Source organism: Mixophyes fleayi, chromosome 11, assembly GCF_038048845.1.
Source record: "Mixophyes fleayi isolate aMixFle1 chromosome 11, aMixFle1.hap1, whole genome shotgun sequence".
Classification (NCBI taxonomy): Eukaryota; Metazoa; Chordata; class Amphibia; order Anura; family Limnodynastidae; genus Mixophyes; species Mixophyes fleayi.
In genome coordinates, this window is record NC_134412.1 from 87,532,051 (window position 1) to 87,550,024 (window position 17,974).

The window sequence follows — 17,974 nt, forward strand, 5'->3', positions numbered from 1 at the left end:
TAACCTAAGATTTGTTCTCAACCGGTTGTAGTCTGTTATAATATGCTGTCAGATGTGCACTTTGGGGCGTATTCAATTGTCAGCGTTAACGCTGCAAAACGAGCGCTCGAAAAATATTCTTGTTTATACGGTAATATTGCGCGTAATTACCGTTCATACGGTAATTTACTCGCTCAATTTCAGCTCGCTGCTCAGGGAGCTGCGAGCTGATATTGAGCGAGTAATTACCGTATAAACGGTAATATTTTTCGAGCGCTCGTTTTGCAGCGTTAACGCTGACAATTGAATACGCCCATTTGAACGCTAGCTATTTTTCCAGAAAAACCAAACCGTTTAAAGGAAATATCCCTATATGGAGATCTTTTTGAAACATGAAATCGTTTATCTTTAATGACGGAGCGTTAATCTTTTCCACAGCTGCAATCGTTGCTGCGTTGAACCCACTAGAATGCGGTTGCAGTTGACCCCTCCCTCTAATTTGCATACTAGAGCTGTTGGCTTCAGAGAGCAAACACCGATAGGAACCGAAAGGTCCAAATTTAAAAATGCACAAGTTTAAAATGCGGTAACGAAGATCAAAAGTGAGCTACAAACGCTATCGGCAAACTGTCCGTTGGGGGGGCGGAGCAGGTGCCCTTTAAAACATCTCCCCGGCGTAACAGAAGCACAATGCCGCCACGTGCGTTTTACTATTTACAACGACATAAATACAACATCCGATCACCAGCATTTCTCCCAATTTATATTCCGTTTTTGAACGCCACAAAGGGTTTCCTTTCTGAAGAATATAAGCACAACATCTCCATCCTCTCATTTAATGACATGAGAAAAGAAAAACAAATGAACAAAATTAAATATAGCCACATATAAAAAAAAAAACAAAACAGTGAATTAATAATACAGTATACATTGTATATTTGTTGTTTTTTTATTTAATCCCATCCGCACATTGGGAAGCCTCACGGAACAGAATGCCGAGCACTATGTAATTCCGGGCTCCCCCTTTTATCAGTCTAGAGGCGATGAATGTTTTATATTACAGATATAAATAAAATAAATGAAAATATTAGAGGATTTGGGAATAAGGGTCATATTTACATGAAGTACAATAGGTCACAGTCATAAATTACAGGTGTATTTTTGTGCCCCTAAAACGCAGCTGAATTGACTGAACCAACGTATTGTGTTTTTGTATTTTTTCTTTTTTACACTTAAATACACCATTTTCGGTGCGGTTCTTTACCTCTAACGTGGTGTTTCGTTTGAAAACACGTTCTTAAAAACCCATACGAAACGTCTTTAACATCACACGCACAATTAAAAGACACTGGTAAAATACTTTTTTTTTTGTTTTTGGCAGTTCGTCGGGGAAGTAGAGCCATCCGTTTTGTCCTCTTTAAAGTGTGTTCCGTACCAACCAATGGCAGACGTCTGGGGATAGAGGCGTCTCCCCAAATTGCGTGAACCCACAGGTCTTGACGATTTTCGCAGGGAACCCCCTCAATGGCGGTAGCCTTAACAGAAAAGAACAATATATTCACTTTCGGGGTATCAACCGAGGTTTACGTCGTCCAGTTCATTTGGCCGCCGTGCTTCCAACTCCAAAAGACTGATCTACCAAAAATATCTACAAATAACGAATCTCAGACGATCCCCCTTATCATTTACCCTGCCTCGAAAGCCACCAAACGTGCGCTCGTTTAAGACCCGTCTAAGACGTTACCCCTAGAAAGCTATCCTGGGCTTACGGCCCCGCCGTCGGGTTTTGGCTTTATCAAACTCGAGACAAAGGGTATCTTTACTTTTAGGACCGTTTTGTCCCCGGCTCTCCGTTTTACAGGCTTATATTAGTTGATATCGGATTCCGCAAACTCTTCCTTTATGGATTGTTTGCGCGACTTGCAGTCAGGTAAATCAAAACCAAAGTCTGCCCAGTCGTCGGCTCCGCTACGGTTGGGAATGGTGATGGTGTGCCGCACGCGGAAATGTACAGCCTCCATAACGCGCTGGCGCTGGAGCTCACCGGAGCTGCCAATGGAAATGGTGGAGGCGTTACTGCTGGAGCGGATGAGCTGCTGGGCGCCGTAGTCGTGGCTTTTGTTCAGCTCTTGGATTCCTCTCCAGATCACGGCTTTGTAGTGCTCCGGAATCTTCAGCGCTCCGAGATCCTGCAAGAACGAGACGGAAACAATAGTCAGAAGGCGTGAAATATTTTCCGAAAACTTATCGGTAACGTTAAAAGTAAAATTCCGCCGTTTAGTTGGAAATGCTAAGAACCTACCCTCGGCTCCTTTGCTACCCTTTACCTTAACGTCGGTCCCCCCACAAAGACGGAACCAATTTTGGCAACGTCGGTCCCGACAATGCACAGTTATGGTTGTGGGCATTTGAAGGGCCAAATCGTTATCACACAGAGATTACTGTAGCCTACGTAGGCATCTGTTATGGGCCTACTCTAGATAAAGGGCACCTCTACGGAAGCCCGATTTCTTCAGGAACCCCCTACGATACAGAGGATAAAGTTCACGTAGGACAGGTGCGGTCAACAGGTGGTCTCATGACACCTCACCCTTGTCTCCCAGCTCTCTGAACCTCTTGTTCAGTCTCGTTATCTGTAGGAGTGTGCGCGGTCACCTGGTGAATTCCACAACTCTTTTGCAGAATTTGGAGCAAGCGAAGGGGCGTTTTGGGATGAAAGATGGGGATGCCAAGGTCATTTTGGTTTTTATTTTATTTATTTTTTAATTCTTGTAACGAATGGTTTTAGGAACACATCTTGTCGTAACCATCGGGGAAGGCCGCGCGCGCGTCCTTTGAAATGCGTCAGGTTGGCCGTCCCTGCCGTAGAAGGAACGGCCACGGTTAAGGTAAGGCGTAGGAAGGTCGGCGTCGGTTTGTAAAACGGTCCACCTTCATTATCAATTAACACGCGTTTGTTATCTGCATTTAGCGCTCACTGTAAGCTTTCCCAACGGTTAGAGCAAGATGCGTTTTGAAAACCCGAACACTCTTCGTATACTAACGTTTATGGCTGCGCAGGGGATCAGATAGGGCATAATACTTTAGCCATACGCAGGGCTGATCTTTCTGGGTGGACAACCTGGCACTTGTTTTCCAAAAATGCCCTACACAGAATGGAAGGTCCGGTATTCTGTTTTGTTTTTTTTTAAAGAAGAAACGCAGTTCCGTTTCACATCAGGAAAACACCCCGGGCCACACCTATATTTCAACACATTAATGCCTTTTTTGGAGGGGGTAGATTTTTCATACCTTCTATAAAGGGAAAAAGGTGTTGCCCATAGCAACCAATCCTAGCTATCATGCTCTAGAATGTAGCAGATAAATGGTAGCTAGAATCTTATTGGTTGCTATGGGCAACACCTCTTTTCCTTTTTAGAAGGTTTGATAATATCTACCACGGTACCTCTTTCAAATACCTTCCATTTTCAGTCCGCCTCACACTTGTGCACATTGTATATTGTCAGGGCAAAGTAAAATTAGTGTTATTTTGATCTGCTCTTCAATACGTGGACCTACATCTCCAGATAGCGGTTTAGCTGCAGGTTACGTATGTTTTTTTTACAGGTGCAAAATAGCAGCACCAGAATTAATGACCGATCAATTCTCTTTTACCGATAGTGCCGGGAGGTGCTGACTTAACACCCTATACCAGTGATGGCTAACCTGTGACACTCCAGGTGTTGCAAAACTACAAGCCCCAGCATGCTTTGCCAGCTATCTACTGGCAGAGCATGGAGTGACACCTGTCACCTGACACCTGGAGTGTCACAGGTTAGCCATCACCGCCCTATACCATAGGTAATCAACTTAAAGAGAGAGACAAAGGTGTATTATGTAGGTGCACACTCTGCTATGGGCAAATGTTAAAGTTACACCCAAGTTTATTGATGCGCATTAAAATTCATAGCTCGTCGGCGAGGATCGTATATCGTATCTGACATTTGCACGCACGATATTGGTATTCACATGCGTTTGCTTATCCGTTAGCCTAGTGGTTAGCACTTCTGCCTCACAGCACTGGGGTCATGAGTTCGATTCCCGACCATGGCCTTATCTGTGTGGAGTTTGTATGTTCTCCCTGTGTTTGCGTGGGTTTCCTCCGGGTGCTCCGGTTTCCTCCCACACTCCAAAAACATACTAGTAGGTTAATTGGCTGCTATCAAAATTGACCCTAGTCTGTCTCCCTCTCTGTCTGTGTATGAGTGTGTTTCTATATTAGGGAATTTAGACTGTAAGCTCCAATGGGTCAGGGACCGATGTGAGCGAGTTCTCTGTACAGCGCTGCGGAATTAGTGACGCTATATAAATAAATGATGATGATGATTATGATGAATACATGGAGGAATTTGATAAAAGTTTGTCCCAATGCCGACGACTCTACACGTATTGTCAGATATAAAATAGCAGGCGGAACGAGGACCTTTCTTATATGTAATTAAAAGAAGGAGAATTATCCTACATTTATCGTTATATTTTGGAGAGCGGCTTTGAACGCACAAAACTTCTTTCTGTCTGATAAACTATTTCTTTGACTTTTTGTTTGACGTTTTTTACTCTAGAAGAATAAGACGGGTATACTATGAATTTTAATGCATATCAATAAACTTTACATCGTTTTAATATTTGGTCATAGGGAAGTGTGTAACTACGTAATACTCCCACCTTGTCTGTCTCTGTCGTTTGATAAGCTGCAGATTAACATCATAGTAAGAGTCAGTTCCAGTCTGAAACAAGGTATCCTCCAAATGCTTTCAATGCCTCTGTTGGAATGTGACCGCTATGTGTATATCACATACAGGGGAGAGCTACCTTGGCCCGGGTCACTGTGCTGTCTACATTTTTTTTAGGCAAGTTTTGCAACATTCCCCCCTCCTCCCCGGACTAAAATTTGCTATCCAGTCCCCTGATCATATAACTGCAAATGTTATTATATATTCCAAACAAAATGACATCTAATATTGGTATTGAAGTGTTTCTGTTGGCTACGGAAAAGGTAATCAATTATGCTGTGGCTTTAACCTAAATTTTTGAGATTGCAGACAAAAGAAAAAGTGAGTGCAGTCAGTCCCATGCTCGGCACAACGGACCAGCAACTTTGGTCACCGTAAACGCGCTTAGATTAAATGTCGTCGTCGTGCATTAGTTTACGATTAGTAACGGAAAGCAAATGGCCATAGTTAGTATCCAAACTGAGCGCACAAGTGTGATTTCATCAGTAATGTGTTCATGTTTCCTGAAACATATGACCAGCCACCACGTAACACTGTAATCAATGCTATGAAATGTCTCGTCAATGCTGTACCTCTTATTATTTGACATCTGTGCGGTCCAAACCGCCGGGTATCTACAGGAACCAGCGGTCAGGTTGTACTCGTGACATTTAACACTCTGAACTAGAGATGACACCCTTCATGTTCATATCCTGCGAACCCTCCCTCTCGTTCTCTTCCTTTGGCGTCCAAACTCTCCGTCTATTTTATCCTCTCCACCTTTACCCTGCCGTCATTATCTGGACCCAGGTCCAGTTTCCCAAATCCTTGACAACTTTGCGGCCCGGCTCGCTTTTTTGCTATCATTTGATCTGCCTACTCTCTGGTACTAGGCATTTTCTACATTCCCATTGATAATCCCACCGTCTCTTATGGCACTAAACTTCTTTCACTTACTTCCTCCTTTGATCTCTCCCAATGGACCTCATCTCCCACCCACTGTGAAGGACACTCCATTGACCTCTTCTTTTCCCGCTACCGCTCCATCTCTAGTTTCTCCAATTTAGCTTTCCCACTCTCTGACCACATCCTTTCCTTCAGCCTCACCTGACCTAACGCCCTCCCCCCTCTCTCAAATCCAGACGTACACAACGAAACCTAAGTACTCTTAACCCAATCCACTTCTCATTTTCACTAAAACTACAACTTTTTCCTATGACTGCATTGTCCTGGCCTAATCAGGCTGCCTCTTTCTACAACAAAACACTCACTTCAGCCCTAGACAATGCAGATCCAGCTACCACATATAGTCTCCGACGATCCAAACCACAGCCGTGGCGCAACAAACAGACCCGCTACCCGCAACAGTGCTCCTGAAGGAAATCTCGTTCCTATCCCGATTCCCTCCGCTCTAAATACATCCTTTCATTTTACAGCACTGCCCTTTTGATTGGCAAACAAACATTCTTCAAATCTCTAATATGCACCCAGTCTTCTAACAGACGTCACCTCTTTGCCACCTTCAACTCACTTCTCTGCTCACCTGCACCTCCCTCCCTCCCCTTCCTCCCTCACATCCCGTGATTTTTCCACTTACTTCAAAAGGAAAAATCAACACCATTCCACAAGATATTTCCTAATGCCAAATTCCACTCACTCTACCCACCTTTACCTACACTCCCCCATCCACCCTTAATTCATTCTCTCCAGTAACTGAAGACAAAGTCTTTGCACTCATCTTATCATCTCGCCCTACAACCTGTCCCATCGACCCTATTCCTTCCCAACTACTCTAATCCCTCTCCTCCTCCGCATGTCCACCGTTAGCTCACCTCTTCAACCTGTCTCTCTCCACGGGTACATTTCATCCTCCTTTAAACATGTGCTCATTTTACCAATTCTAAAGAAACCATCTCTCGATCCAGCCTCTAATCTCCAACTAGCGCCCTATTTCTCTCCTCCCCTTTGCCTCCAAACTACTTGAGAGATTAGCGTACAAACGCCTGTCTCGTTTTCTCTCCTCTCAATCCATTTTCGACTCCATGCAGTCAGGCTTCCGGCCCCAAATTTCCACTGAAACCGCTCTAACAAAAGCGATCAATGATCTGTTTACTGCAAAGTCTAAGAGTCATTTCTCCGTACTCATTCTCCTGGACCTCTCTGTTGCTTTTGACACCGTCGGTCACCCTCTTCTCCTACACACCCTTCACTCCATTGGTCTTTGTGACACAGTTCTTTCCTGGTTCGCTTCCTACCTATTGAACCGTTCCTTTAGTATTTCCACGTCTGGCGCATCCTCCCCTCCACTCCCACTATCCGTTCTTGGCCCTTTACTTTTTCTATTGTACACCTCTTCTCTCGGAGCAATAATTTGCTCGTTCGGCCTCCAGTACCACCTCTATGCTTAGGAAACCCAAATCTTTATCTCTTCCCCTGACCTCTCTCCTTCTGTGCTATCTCACGCGACCGACTGTCTTTCTGCTATCTCCGCTTTGGACGTCCCAACGCTACCTGAAGCTCAACACGTCCAAAACAGAGGTTTTTATCTTCCCTCCTGCCAGAGTCACCACTTGCCCTCAAATCTCCCTCACGGTCTCTAACACATCAATTTCTTCGGTTTCCCAAGCCCGCTGCCTCGGTGTCACATTTGACTCCACCCTCTGCTTTATTCCTCACATCCCGATTCTCTCCCGGTCCCGTCTACTCCACTTTAATAACATACGCCCTTTTCTTACTCGGAATGCTACCCAAACTCTTATCCATTCTCTCATCGTCTCCTGTCTTGACCATTCTTCATAATCATTTATTGTAACCTTATGCTATCTGGAATTCCCGACACCCGTATATCCACACTTCAATCCATCCCAAATGCTGCCACAAGACTGATCTCCCTCTCTCACCGCTCCACTTCTGCTGCACCACTTTGTAAATCCCTACACTGGCTCCCTGTGTCCTAAAGAATCCAAATCAAATTACTCACCCTTACCTACGAAGCCCTCAACAACACCACCCCTGCATACATCTCAAATTTCATTTCAAAATGCTCTCCCTCCCGCCCTCTTAGATCTACCTCTGTCTGACCTGCGCCTTGTCTCGTCTCTGGTAACCACCTCTCACTCGCGCCTACAAGACTTCTCCGGCGCTGCTTCCCATTTATGGAATTCCCTGCTACGCTCAATCGAACTCTCCCACAGCCTTCAATTCTTTCGATGCTCTTTGAAAACCCATCTGATTTGTTTAGAGGTGACCTTCTCCCAGAGACCACTCTTAAGAGTAATGCACCCTCACAGGTGTCCCAATCTCCACTTGGAGCCGCTCTTCCTGTTTCAGCTGCGCCCTCTTCCGCGCAGAATGTGAGTGCGGGGTCCTCCGTACCCTTTGTTTTCACGTCTGCAATTATTCTGTCTGCCTGGTATGTACGTAGCGTACGGCACTGCGGACAAGTCTACGCTAATAACAACCCCGTCGGCTACGTTATAATCATACGGCCAGTGTAAACGAGGAAGGGCTGCAGTTAGAAATTTATTTAGGAAGATAAGGAAAACCGATCCAGACAAAACGGCAGCATTGCCGAATATACATGTAAACGTTTTATGCCGTTTCGTAACTTTATACGAGAAGCATTTTTAGACATTTGTCAGAAGCAGTGTAGTGCACGATATCTGGTGTTGGCCACGGCAACTAATCAGAATCTCTCTGTCATTAGCGTGCAGCAGCTAAGAAGATAAAAGTGAACATCTGATTAGTTGCTGGGGACAACGCCACAGTTTTCCTGTGCGCAGAGTGTCCCGGTTGTTCTCTCCTATTACTACAGTCTATTGAGTCTTTGACGTATTTGTTTGCGAGTGTAATTACTGGCTCATTGATTAAAGTTTATTTTAATTCAATTCGATGCCGACGTCTACGCAGGACGGAAGCAGTCATTTTGTGGGCCGAAGTAATATTTGCAACAGTGTCTGCCTCGCTGACTCCTAGTGAATTACTAGGTTGTACTCTTCTTAAGCACACAAAATGGCTGCCTCACCGCATACAGGTCAGAGGACGGGCTGTTCTTACAGAGTACGTACAGGCCGATTGGACCAATGCACTAGGCGTTCCTTGTTTGCGGAAAATTGGGACTGAAACTTTAACAACAAGCTGCTGTCTTAAATGTGCTGCCGTTTTATCTTTCTCCTGTCGTGAGGAAATACAGCAGGTTTGCAGACTGTAGTTGAACACGATTGGCGAATGTGGTTATGAAGCAGAGAAGAAGGAATAAAGAGTATTTTAAATGTCAAACAATGGAAAGAGATCTGGGGTTAGGATTATTCAGACTACAAATGAGCTATTCCCTATATTAAGCTTAATTTACTCTGCTAGATTTAGGTGCAACCTTTGCACTATGCCAACACCGACCAATCGGAAAGCAGCTTTGAAATACATAACACTCGGTAGACCAATTAGATGCTAATTGCCGATTGGTTGTTTTGGTTGGGTGCTAATTTTGCACCTAAAGGCAAAGTTAGCGCGCGGACTCCGTCGTCTCATCGAATCACATTATAAACCAGCGTAGCTATGTGCTTTCCCATTGACCCGGTTAGAAGAAGTTTTACCTCCATAGTTAGGTTCTGCAGGTGATAAATATTCTGTAAACCTTGTGATGTGAAATATTCGATGCAGTTTGGACACCCCAATCCTGTCAAAAAACTGGAGAAACAAAAAAAAGGTTGGGAAACGTAAAGCGACATTTACTCACAAACAAACATACCGACGGTTATTACGACGGGACACTACCTAACGGCGTTACGGCCCCTGGCGACCAATCGGATTCCGTCATTTCATCGGTGCGGTAAAGCGGACGACCGGTTGCTATGGAATCCAGAACCTTTTTTGTACGGTTAGCCGCGCGGTAGGTTTTATAAAAATGTCCTCGATTCTGTTTTTGTACGGCTTTGCGGTAACGCGTCTGCCGGCAACTTTGTTCCAAAGCAGTAGCTGGCAAACACAATCGCGTAATTTATAATGTGGCCACTGGGGGCAGAGTCACATTGATACAGTTATTGGTGTGGGCTAAAGTATAGCATGCAGATACGTTAGATTCGTTGGTCACAATAACTTGTACACCACGGGCCCGAGTCATTAAGGTGAGTAAAGCATAAAAAAGGAGTAACATTTGCACCTGGGCAAAACCACGTTGTATCGGAGGGGGAGGTAAATTTAAAGCGCGAGGCAGATTTATAGTTTGGGTAGGGCGTGTCCTAGATCAACTTTACATTTCAATGTAATGATAAAACGAGCAAGCATTTGCGTGCTAGATGAAAAAACAGCCGGTATTTAACTTGCGTACAAAAGAATAAACTGATTTGCACCCCTTACATTGTAACGTGCTTTGTCCCAGAGAACATTTACTCCTTTGCTTGCCTTAATGACTCGGGCCCCACGTGTGCGACTTGCATAAAGTAGGGCTTTTTTATTATTTGAACTTGTTTGGCGCGTCGGGTTTACCCATCGTCTGCGCAATGCTTTGCGGATTGGGCGACGTCACTAGTCGGCGGCGAGTCGACGGGCCTCATTCTCCTGAGTTTTGGTTATGGACGCAAAACAGCTGGCTCTTGTAAATGAGAATCAATTTTTGCGGTTGAACTTGGGTAGAATGACCTCACCCACTGATTTATAAATGTTTTTGTGCGAGCACTGTCCGAATCTGGATCGTTGCAGTAGGTAGGATCTTTGTCCTTTTTCCGACTTGTCTAATTAGCCCTTTCTGCTCTCTGACCTCCACCTCCTCACCTTTACTCTGTCATCCCCCCCCTGTAACCCTGCTGCCTGAATCCACCCTCACCAAGCGCAACCTTGATGCTCTGGATCCTACCAGCTTGTCCTCTTCTCTGGACACTCTTCTCGGCCCACTTCCTACCCTGGTCTGCCACGATCGGTTTACCTCCCTCTATAACCTCTCCCTCACCAATGTTACGGATGTCGTTGCCCCAGGCTCTTGTGTTAACTGCCGCCGTCGGCTACCCCAACCTTGGCACTCTAAATGTACCCGCTTCCTTCAGAAGTGCACTCGAGCTGTTGAACGTCTACGGAGGAAATATGGCTCCCTGGCCAATTTCCTTTGCTTGAAGTTAATCCTCTTCTTCCTTCAGTTGTGCTCTGTGCTTTGCCAAACAATCATTCTTTAAGTCTGTCATCTCTTGTCAGTCCTCCAATCCCCGCTGCCTCTTTGTCGCATTTAACTCTCTTCTCTCCTCCCCTCACCTCCCATCCTTCTCTCTCTCTCTCTCTCTGCCACCGACTTCACTTTCTTTTTGTCCTCCAAAATCGAGGCTATCGGATTGGACATCTCCCCCCTCATCGCATACTCCAGCCACTTGTCATTGTACCTTCTTCCTCCAATAACTATCTCTGGTGCTCCTGCTCCACATCGGGTGATGAAGTTCACTTTCGCTTCTCCCTCTTCTACCTGCCAATTGGATCCCATCCCCTCTCACCGTCTTCGCTCCCTCTGCCTTGCACTCCTCTTCAGTCTGTCACTCTATACTGGCATCGTCCTCTCTTTCTTCAAACATGCTCTTGTCTCCCCCATTCTTAGGAAACCTAACCTTGATCTCACCTCTCTAGCTAACTAGCGCCCCATATCACTTTTCCCCTTTGCCTCCAAACTACTTGAGCGGATTGTGTGCAATCGCCTTTCCAGTCACCTTTCTGCTAACTCCCTCCTTGACCCCTTCCAATCTGGTTTCCGTCCCCTCCACTCGACTAAAACCGCCCTGGCCAATGTTACTGAGGACTTTTTCTTGACCAAATCCAGGGGCCACTTTTCCCTGCTCATTCTCTTGGACCTCTCTGTGGCTTTTGACGCTGTGGACCGCACCCTCCTTCTGCAGACCCTTCTCGCTCTTGGCTTCTCTGGCACTGTCCTCACTAGGTTCATCTCCTACCTTGCCAACCGCACCTTCTCTGTTTCCACTCCTGACTCACGCTCACCCCCTTTTGCCTTCCTTGTAGAGGTCTCTCAGGGCTCTGTTCTCAACCCCTTCTTTTCTCACTGTGCACCACCTGTCTGGGAGATCTCATCTCTTCCTTTGGTCTCCAGTATCACTTCTACGTTGATGACATTGAACTCTACATTTCCTCTACTGACCTTTGCCCCCCTCCTCTCTCGTGTTTCTGACTGCCTCTCTGCTATCTCCTCCTGGATGTCTTTACGTTTTCTCCAATTCAAGATTGTTAAAATTGAACTCGTTGTTTTCCCTCCTTCTAAATCTTCTACCCACCGTGACATATCAACCACTGTTAATCCACCATCTCTACTGTTCACCAACTCTGCTGCCTGGGTGTCACTCTTGACTCCTCCCTCTCATTTGCTCCCCATGTTCAATTGTCCAATTCTGTCTTTCCAACTATGGAATATTGCCCGCATCTGACCCTTCCTCTCTCGGGAGGCTGCTCAAACCATCATCCGTGCTCTCCTGTCTTGATTACCGCATCCTTCTCCTCACCGGCTTCCTCCACTTTCATCTTACCCCTCTTTGGTCTGTTGTTAATGTGGCTGTGAGACTTATCTTTCTGGCATGCTGCTCTTTCTCTGTCTTCCCTCTCTGCTTTGTTTTTCACTGGCTTCCTTTCAGAATCCTCTTGAAACTTATATCTCTAACCTCCTCTCCATCCACACTCCTGCCTGTTTCCTGTGTTTGGGTAATGAGTGTTGCCTTTCCTCTGCTCCGATTGTCTTGTCCCATGTTAGAAATGTAGAATTCTCCTGTGTTGCCCTCTTTCAGTGGAACAACCTCTGTCCCTCCATCTGCTCTGTCTCCTAATCTTGGCTCCTTCAAATGGGCTCTCAAAAGCCACCTGTTCCTTAAGGCCTACCAGCCATCCACATAATCTTATTGTTATTGTTACGTCCTACTTTGCTGCTTCCTCTTGTATTTGAAATTGTTTAGTGACTCTTCTTGTGCCTGGTGTTTCGCCTCCCCTTAGTATGTAAGCTCTTATGAGCAGGGCTCTCTTCCCTTTTGTCTCCACACCATTTCTTCTACCACTCTACTTGCTGTGCTTGGAGATATTTGAAGTCTTAGCTATACTTGTTCTACTCTGTAGTGTTGTACCCTTGTCTAATGTGTTAATTTTCCCTCCTTGCACTGTAACCGGGCTTGTGTATTTGTTTAGCTTTAGTTTCCTTAATGACTCTGTCCTTTTTGTGCAATGCTGCTGAATATGTAGGTACTATAGAAAGAATATTGATTGGTGATGATGTAGAGTGTAATGTGTAATCCTCTGCTTGTTATTGTCTGTTTAAAAGTTTGTTCCTGGAGTGTGATCTAGATTGTTAGAGCCTGTGTTGACTTTGTGTTGATTGGTGAAAGGGTTATGTTGGTCAATGGCTCTACAGGTCATTCCTTTGCTAACTGGCCAGGTTTTCTAGGTAGCATAATTAGGACCACCTGTGGATATGTTCCAATGTATCAGTCAGTAATGACTACACCTGTGCTCCAGCAAGGAGATATGGAAAATATGAACTGGTTGGAGTCGTGTGGACCTGGATTGTGATGGACTGATGTAGGTGAAGAAGGCAAATAGATGGTGGGTGCTTTAAGATGTTCAATTAGGCTAGAATGGGGATGTGTCTTTCAATCAATCTGCCTGACTATAAGAGAACAAGCAGTCTAGGGGGAGACGTAGTGGGGGTAAGACGTGTGGTTTCAGCACTAAGTGTTTCGGCCACGAAGTGTTCTGAACTGCACAGTTAAACAACACAGTTGGACACAAACAGGAGACAAGAGAAAACATCTACCAACAACTATTCATCTAAGATTCACCACTACAACAAGTAAGTAATTACAAACAATCTACCTTTATAACTTCTAATACATCTACCTTCTATACACCTTTCAATCCTTTCTTTCTCTTCTAAAATATTAACTACCATTCTAACACACTTGAGCCTTCTTTACTCCACTCACCTTTATTCAACACTCACAAGCTTGGCCCACATTACACACAAGAGCCAAAACACCCTCACCCTGTAGCCAAATCCTCAAACCCCAACCATCTTATTACCTACTTTAATCTCTTTCACTCACTTAGTTTCTATTCCTTGATAATATATCACTGCCTCCAGACTTTACTCACTTCTTTCACACACATATATCTATCTATACACTACCAAATTCCTACACAACTGAAACACATCACCTGTCTCCAATCTCTTCCTAACTTCTTTCTGTGTGCCCTTTGCTGAACACTCTCTGTTTGGAACAAGCTCACATCCCTACACAACGTCTTCCTCTCAAACAACCTCAACCTTCTCATACTTTCACAGGGTTGCTCCTCAGGCCTAGAGGTGAGGTTAGACTCTCTCCCCACAGTGCACATTCACAGTTCAATCAAATGTTCCATCACTTACATTCACATCATTTGAAGTACTTGCTATTCAGACTTTTCACTCATTCTCTATGCATGTAGCTGTAATCTGTCAACAACATCCTCCCCCAACATACACACCCCCCAAGACCACACCAACAATTTCATGAAAAATTCTCTGCACGTCTTCCTCACTTCTTATCTTCTGTCATCCCCACCGATATCCAGGGTGATTTCTACATCTCAAATACTAATGACATCCCAAACACACTTCAAAACTACTTTGATATTGTTAGCACTACACTGCAATCAGTTTCAGATTTCAATAACACTCCTTTCCCCATCTCAAATCAACACCTCGTTAGCTACTCGCTGATCCCCAGTTCTTTGCCCTCCACTATCGGACTCTACAAAGCCTCCTCGTACCCACAGGAATACTCACCATTACATTCAAACTGTTTCCCACCCCTCTCCCTAATCTCTACATTGTCCTCCCCTGATAGACCAATACTTTATTTTTTATCAACACCTATCAACCGCCCTGGATCAAATAGCTCCAACGACTCTTCCTACGCCACGCCGACTTCACTGTCAACTTTCTCGTAAAGCAGAACATCGCTGGTGTACATTTTGAACCTCTAACAATTTCCTCACATATACTGCTATGTACCGCTCCTATCAAAATGCTCTGGACACTGATAAACAAGTGAAATGCAAGTATCTACTCCCTTCTTATCTTCCTACTCTACCTCCCATACCCTCACCAATCGGTAGACCCCTGTCCTCTGTGCTCATTTCACCTCTAACTAAAATCTGTAATCACTCTCTCTCTCTCTACTGGTATCTTCCTGGCATTATACAAGCAAGCACCAATTACTTCTGTTCTAAAAAACAAAACTCTGATTCAAACACTCTCTCGCCTCCCATGCCCCACCAAGCTTTTCTAAGTGTTTGCCTACACTCGTTGCACACGCTTTCATACGGCAAACAACCTATCGGATCCTCTTCACCCACACTTTATCAGTTGGAGTACCGCGAGGCTCGGTCCTAGGTCTTCTACTCTTCTCTATCTACACCACTTCTCTTAGAAAACCAATAAGCTCCTTTGGATTTCAGTATCATCTCTATGCGGATGATACACAAATTTATCCTCTCCTAATCACCCACCATCTGTGTTGTCTCGCGTCACTGACTGTCTTTCTGCCATTTCATCTTGGATGTCCTTTCACCGATTCAAACTCAAGATTACAAAAACTGAATAAATAATATTCCCACCCAAAAACAGAAGCTTCCTGTCTCACATTTCTTTGTGTTTTTTGAAAAGATATTTTATTAAATTTTACAAAACAGAAAATGAAAGAAACAGGTGAAGCAAACACATAATGTACATTCCAAATAACATAAACAACATATTGATATGAGGAGAAAAAAGAAAATTCAGGGAGAGAAGAGAAAGCAAAGAAGGGGGAGTCACTAGCCAGAGAGGTGAGAGAAAAAGTGAAGTGAAGATGAGGATCCAAGACAGGACTAAAAAATTAAAGTTAGGGCTCGGAGGCCTTAAAAAGCAAAACGAGGAGAGGCTCCGTGGTATTCAATCCATGGACTCCAGACCTTATTACATACGACAGGGGTGTGGCAAAAAAATGCCAGCAATGCATTCCATATGATAGACTTGCCAGATTCAGTTGATAACGGGGGGCAGGGGGAGGTGGACTTGGAATTTTCCAAAACAAAGGGCAATTTGCCAACAAACGGCACTAAGAACATGCGTCATACGTTTCAGAGTTATTTTCTACGTCTTAGGCATTGAGCGTGGGAGTAGAGCAGGGGTGGCCAAACCAGTCCTCAAGGGCCAACAACAGTTCATGTTTTTAGGATTTGTGTCTGTAGAAACGGCAGGGATAATTACTGACCCAGCCAAATAGATTAACTCAGCTGTGCATGATTAAAGAAATCCTAAAAACATGAACTGTTGTTGGCCCTTGAGGACTGGTTTGGCCACCCCTGGAGTAGAGAATAAGAGAGAGATGGAGGGAGAGAAACCTGAGTGACGTTGAAAATTAACCAGTGGATCGATTCCCGGAAAGGAAGCGGTTTTGGACAGTGCCACCATATATGAGACGGGGTACCCTCTTGACCACATTGGTGAGGAGCCTGGATATATTATATCAAGACGGTATGGGACCAGATACCGACAGTAAAAAAAATCTTGAGACTGTTTTCACTTATGTCCTTAACGCGCACAGAGGTCTTAGAGAGGTTCAGGCGAATCTTATCCCGCTCCTCGGGAGTAAGCGATTCTCCCATGTCCCCTACCCATTTAAGTTTGTGGGGGTTCTTAGGGAGGCATTTGTGTTTTACAATAAGGCCCCTTTGAAGAGGAGCAGAGATCGCAGAAGTTGACCAAAGGAGAGGTTACATATATATCAACGACTGTACGTCGGATTGAGTTATGTAAATGTCAAAGTTGGAGGTATTGAACAAAGCGGGTCCAAGGGATGCCAAAGCCCTTCCGAATGTCCGCAAAAGAGGGAAAGAATTGAAGCGGGGCGATGTCAGAGAGGAAATTGACGCCACGGGAGTAAAAGAGGGGTTAGTCCAGGGTTTCCCAAACCCGGTCCTCAGGGCCCCCCAACAGTGCAGGTTTTCCAAATTTCCTTGCTGGAGCACAGGTGTACTCATTACTGACTGACACATTGTAACAGATCCACAGGTGGTCCTAATTATGTCACATGTGATCCGGAAAACCTGCACTGTTGGGGAGCCCTGAGGACCAGGTTTGGGAAACCCTGGGTTAGTCCATAGAGGCGTCATGCGCCGTGAATTGGCGGCTACATTGTATGAGGAGACTGTACGAGTCCAGGAGATGAGCGAGAACGCTAGAGGAGGGAGAAGACGTGAGAGGGAGGGCCGGTGCTGTGGTTTCGGCCACAGAAGCGAGGAGGGCGAGGTAGTGTCGGCGAGAGCAGATTCGATATCGACCCAGACTCGCTGTACACATTGAGTAAGATGAGTGGCGCGATAATATTTAAGAAAGTGGGAAACTCCCAGACCTCCTTCTTGGATTGATTTGTAGAGAGTCTGCATTCAAATCCTGGGCTTCCTAGCAGACCAAACAAATTTGATAGTCGTTTGCTGGAGGAGTTTAAAGGAATTGGCGAGGACTTTGAGGGGTAAGGCTTGAAACGGATATAAAAGTGGAGAAAGGATGTTCATTTTGAGGGAGGTTATTCTATCCGTCCAGGAGATAATGAGTTTGTCCCATTTTAGCAGGTCGGTCTTAATGGCTGAAAATAAAGAGGGAACATTTGCCCCATACGGTTGGTCATAGGAGCTAGTGAGTTAAATCTCAAGATATTTTAGTTTGCGAGGCTGCCGTCTCAAATCAAAGCTGGTTTTGAGGGTTGACAGAAGGACGGAGGGATATCGAGGTCGAGAATTTCTGATTTGGAAGCGTTAATCTTGTAATTGGAAAGAGAGTGACGTCCTTGAGTAAGTTTGGGAGCGACGTGGGGGGGGGGGGGGGTTTGTGACTGACAAAAGCATATCATCCACGTGTAAAGATAGTTTACATTTGGAGGAACCGACCCAAACGCCGGAAATATCAGGATTAATACAAATATTACGAGCCAGGGGTTCGAACGCGAGGGCGAAAATAAGTGGGGATAATGGGCGTCCCCCACGAGTACCATTCCGAATCGCAAAAGGAGAGGACTGGAAACCGTTAGGACGGAAGCAGTCGAGTTGAAGTAGAGACGAGCAACGTCACGAAGGAAGGGAACCCTCAAGCCCGTGACCTCAAGAATCTGTTGCGTATAGGGCCGTCCCGCCCTGTCAAACGCCTTTCCCGCACCTAATGCTATGAGCAGGGTGGGGATGTTGCGGGAGTTGGAAAC

At 45.2% G+C, this 17,974-nt stretch overlaps 1 protein-coding gene across 4 annotated transcripts in view; it reads right to left on the reverse strand.

Annotated features, from left to right (window-relative positions):
• Nucleotides 1–654: 654 nt before the first annotated feature.
• Nucleotides 655–17,974, reverse strand: part of LOC142107027 (tumor protein p73-like) — a 119,002-nt gene continuing 101,682 nt past the window's right edge. For 3 of the 4 annotated variants that reach the window (XM_075190152.1, XM_075190151.1, XM_075190153.1), the window contains 2 exons: nucleotides 9,323–9,416; nucleotides 656–2,168 (listed from right to left, as the gene is read on the reverse strand). In XM_075190152.1, the coding sequence (XP_075046253.1) occupies nucleotides 1,848–2,168; nucleotides 9,323–9,416 (415 nt within the window). In that variant the 3' untranslated portion in view covers nucleotides 656–1,847. Of the gene's footprint in view, nucleotides 2,169–9,322; nucleotides 9,417–17,974 lie in introns of all 4 variants that reach the window. The other variant, XM_075190154.1, reaches the window with a different exon arrangement.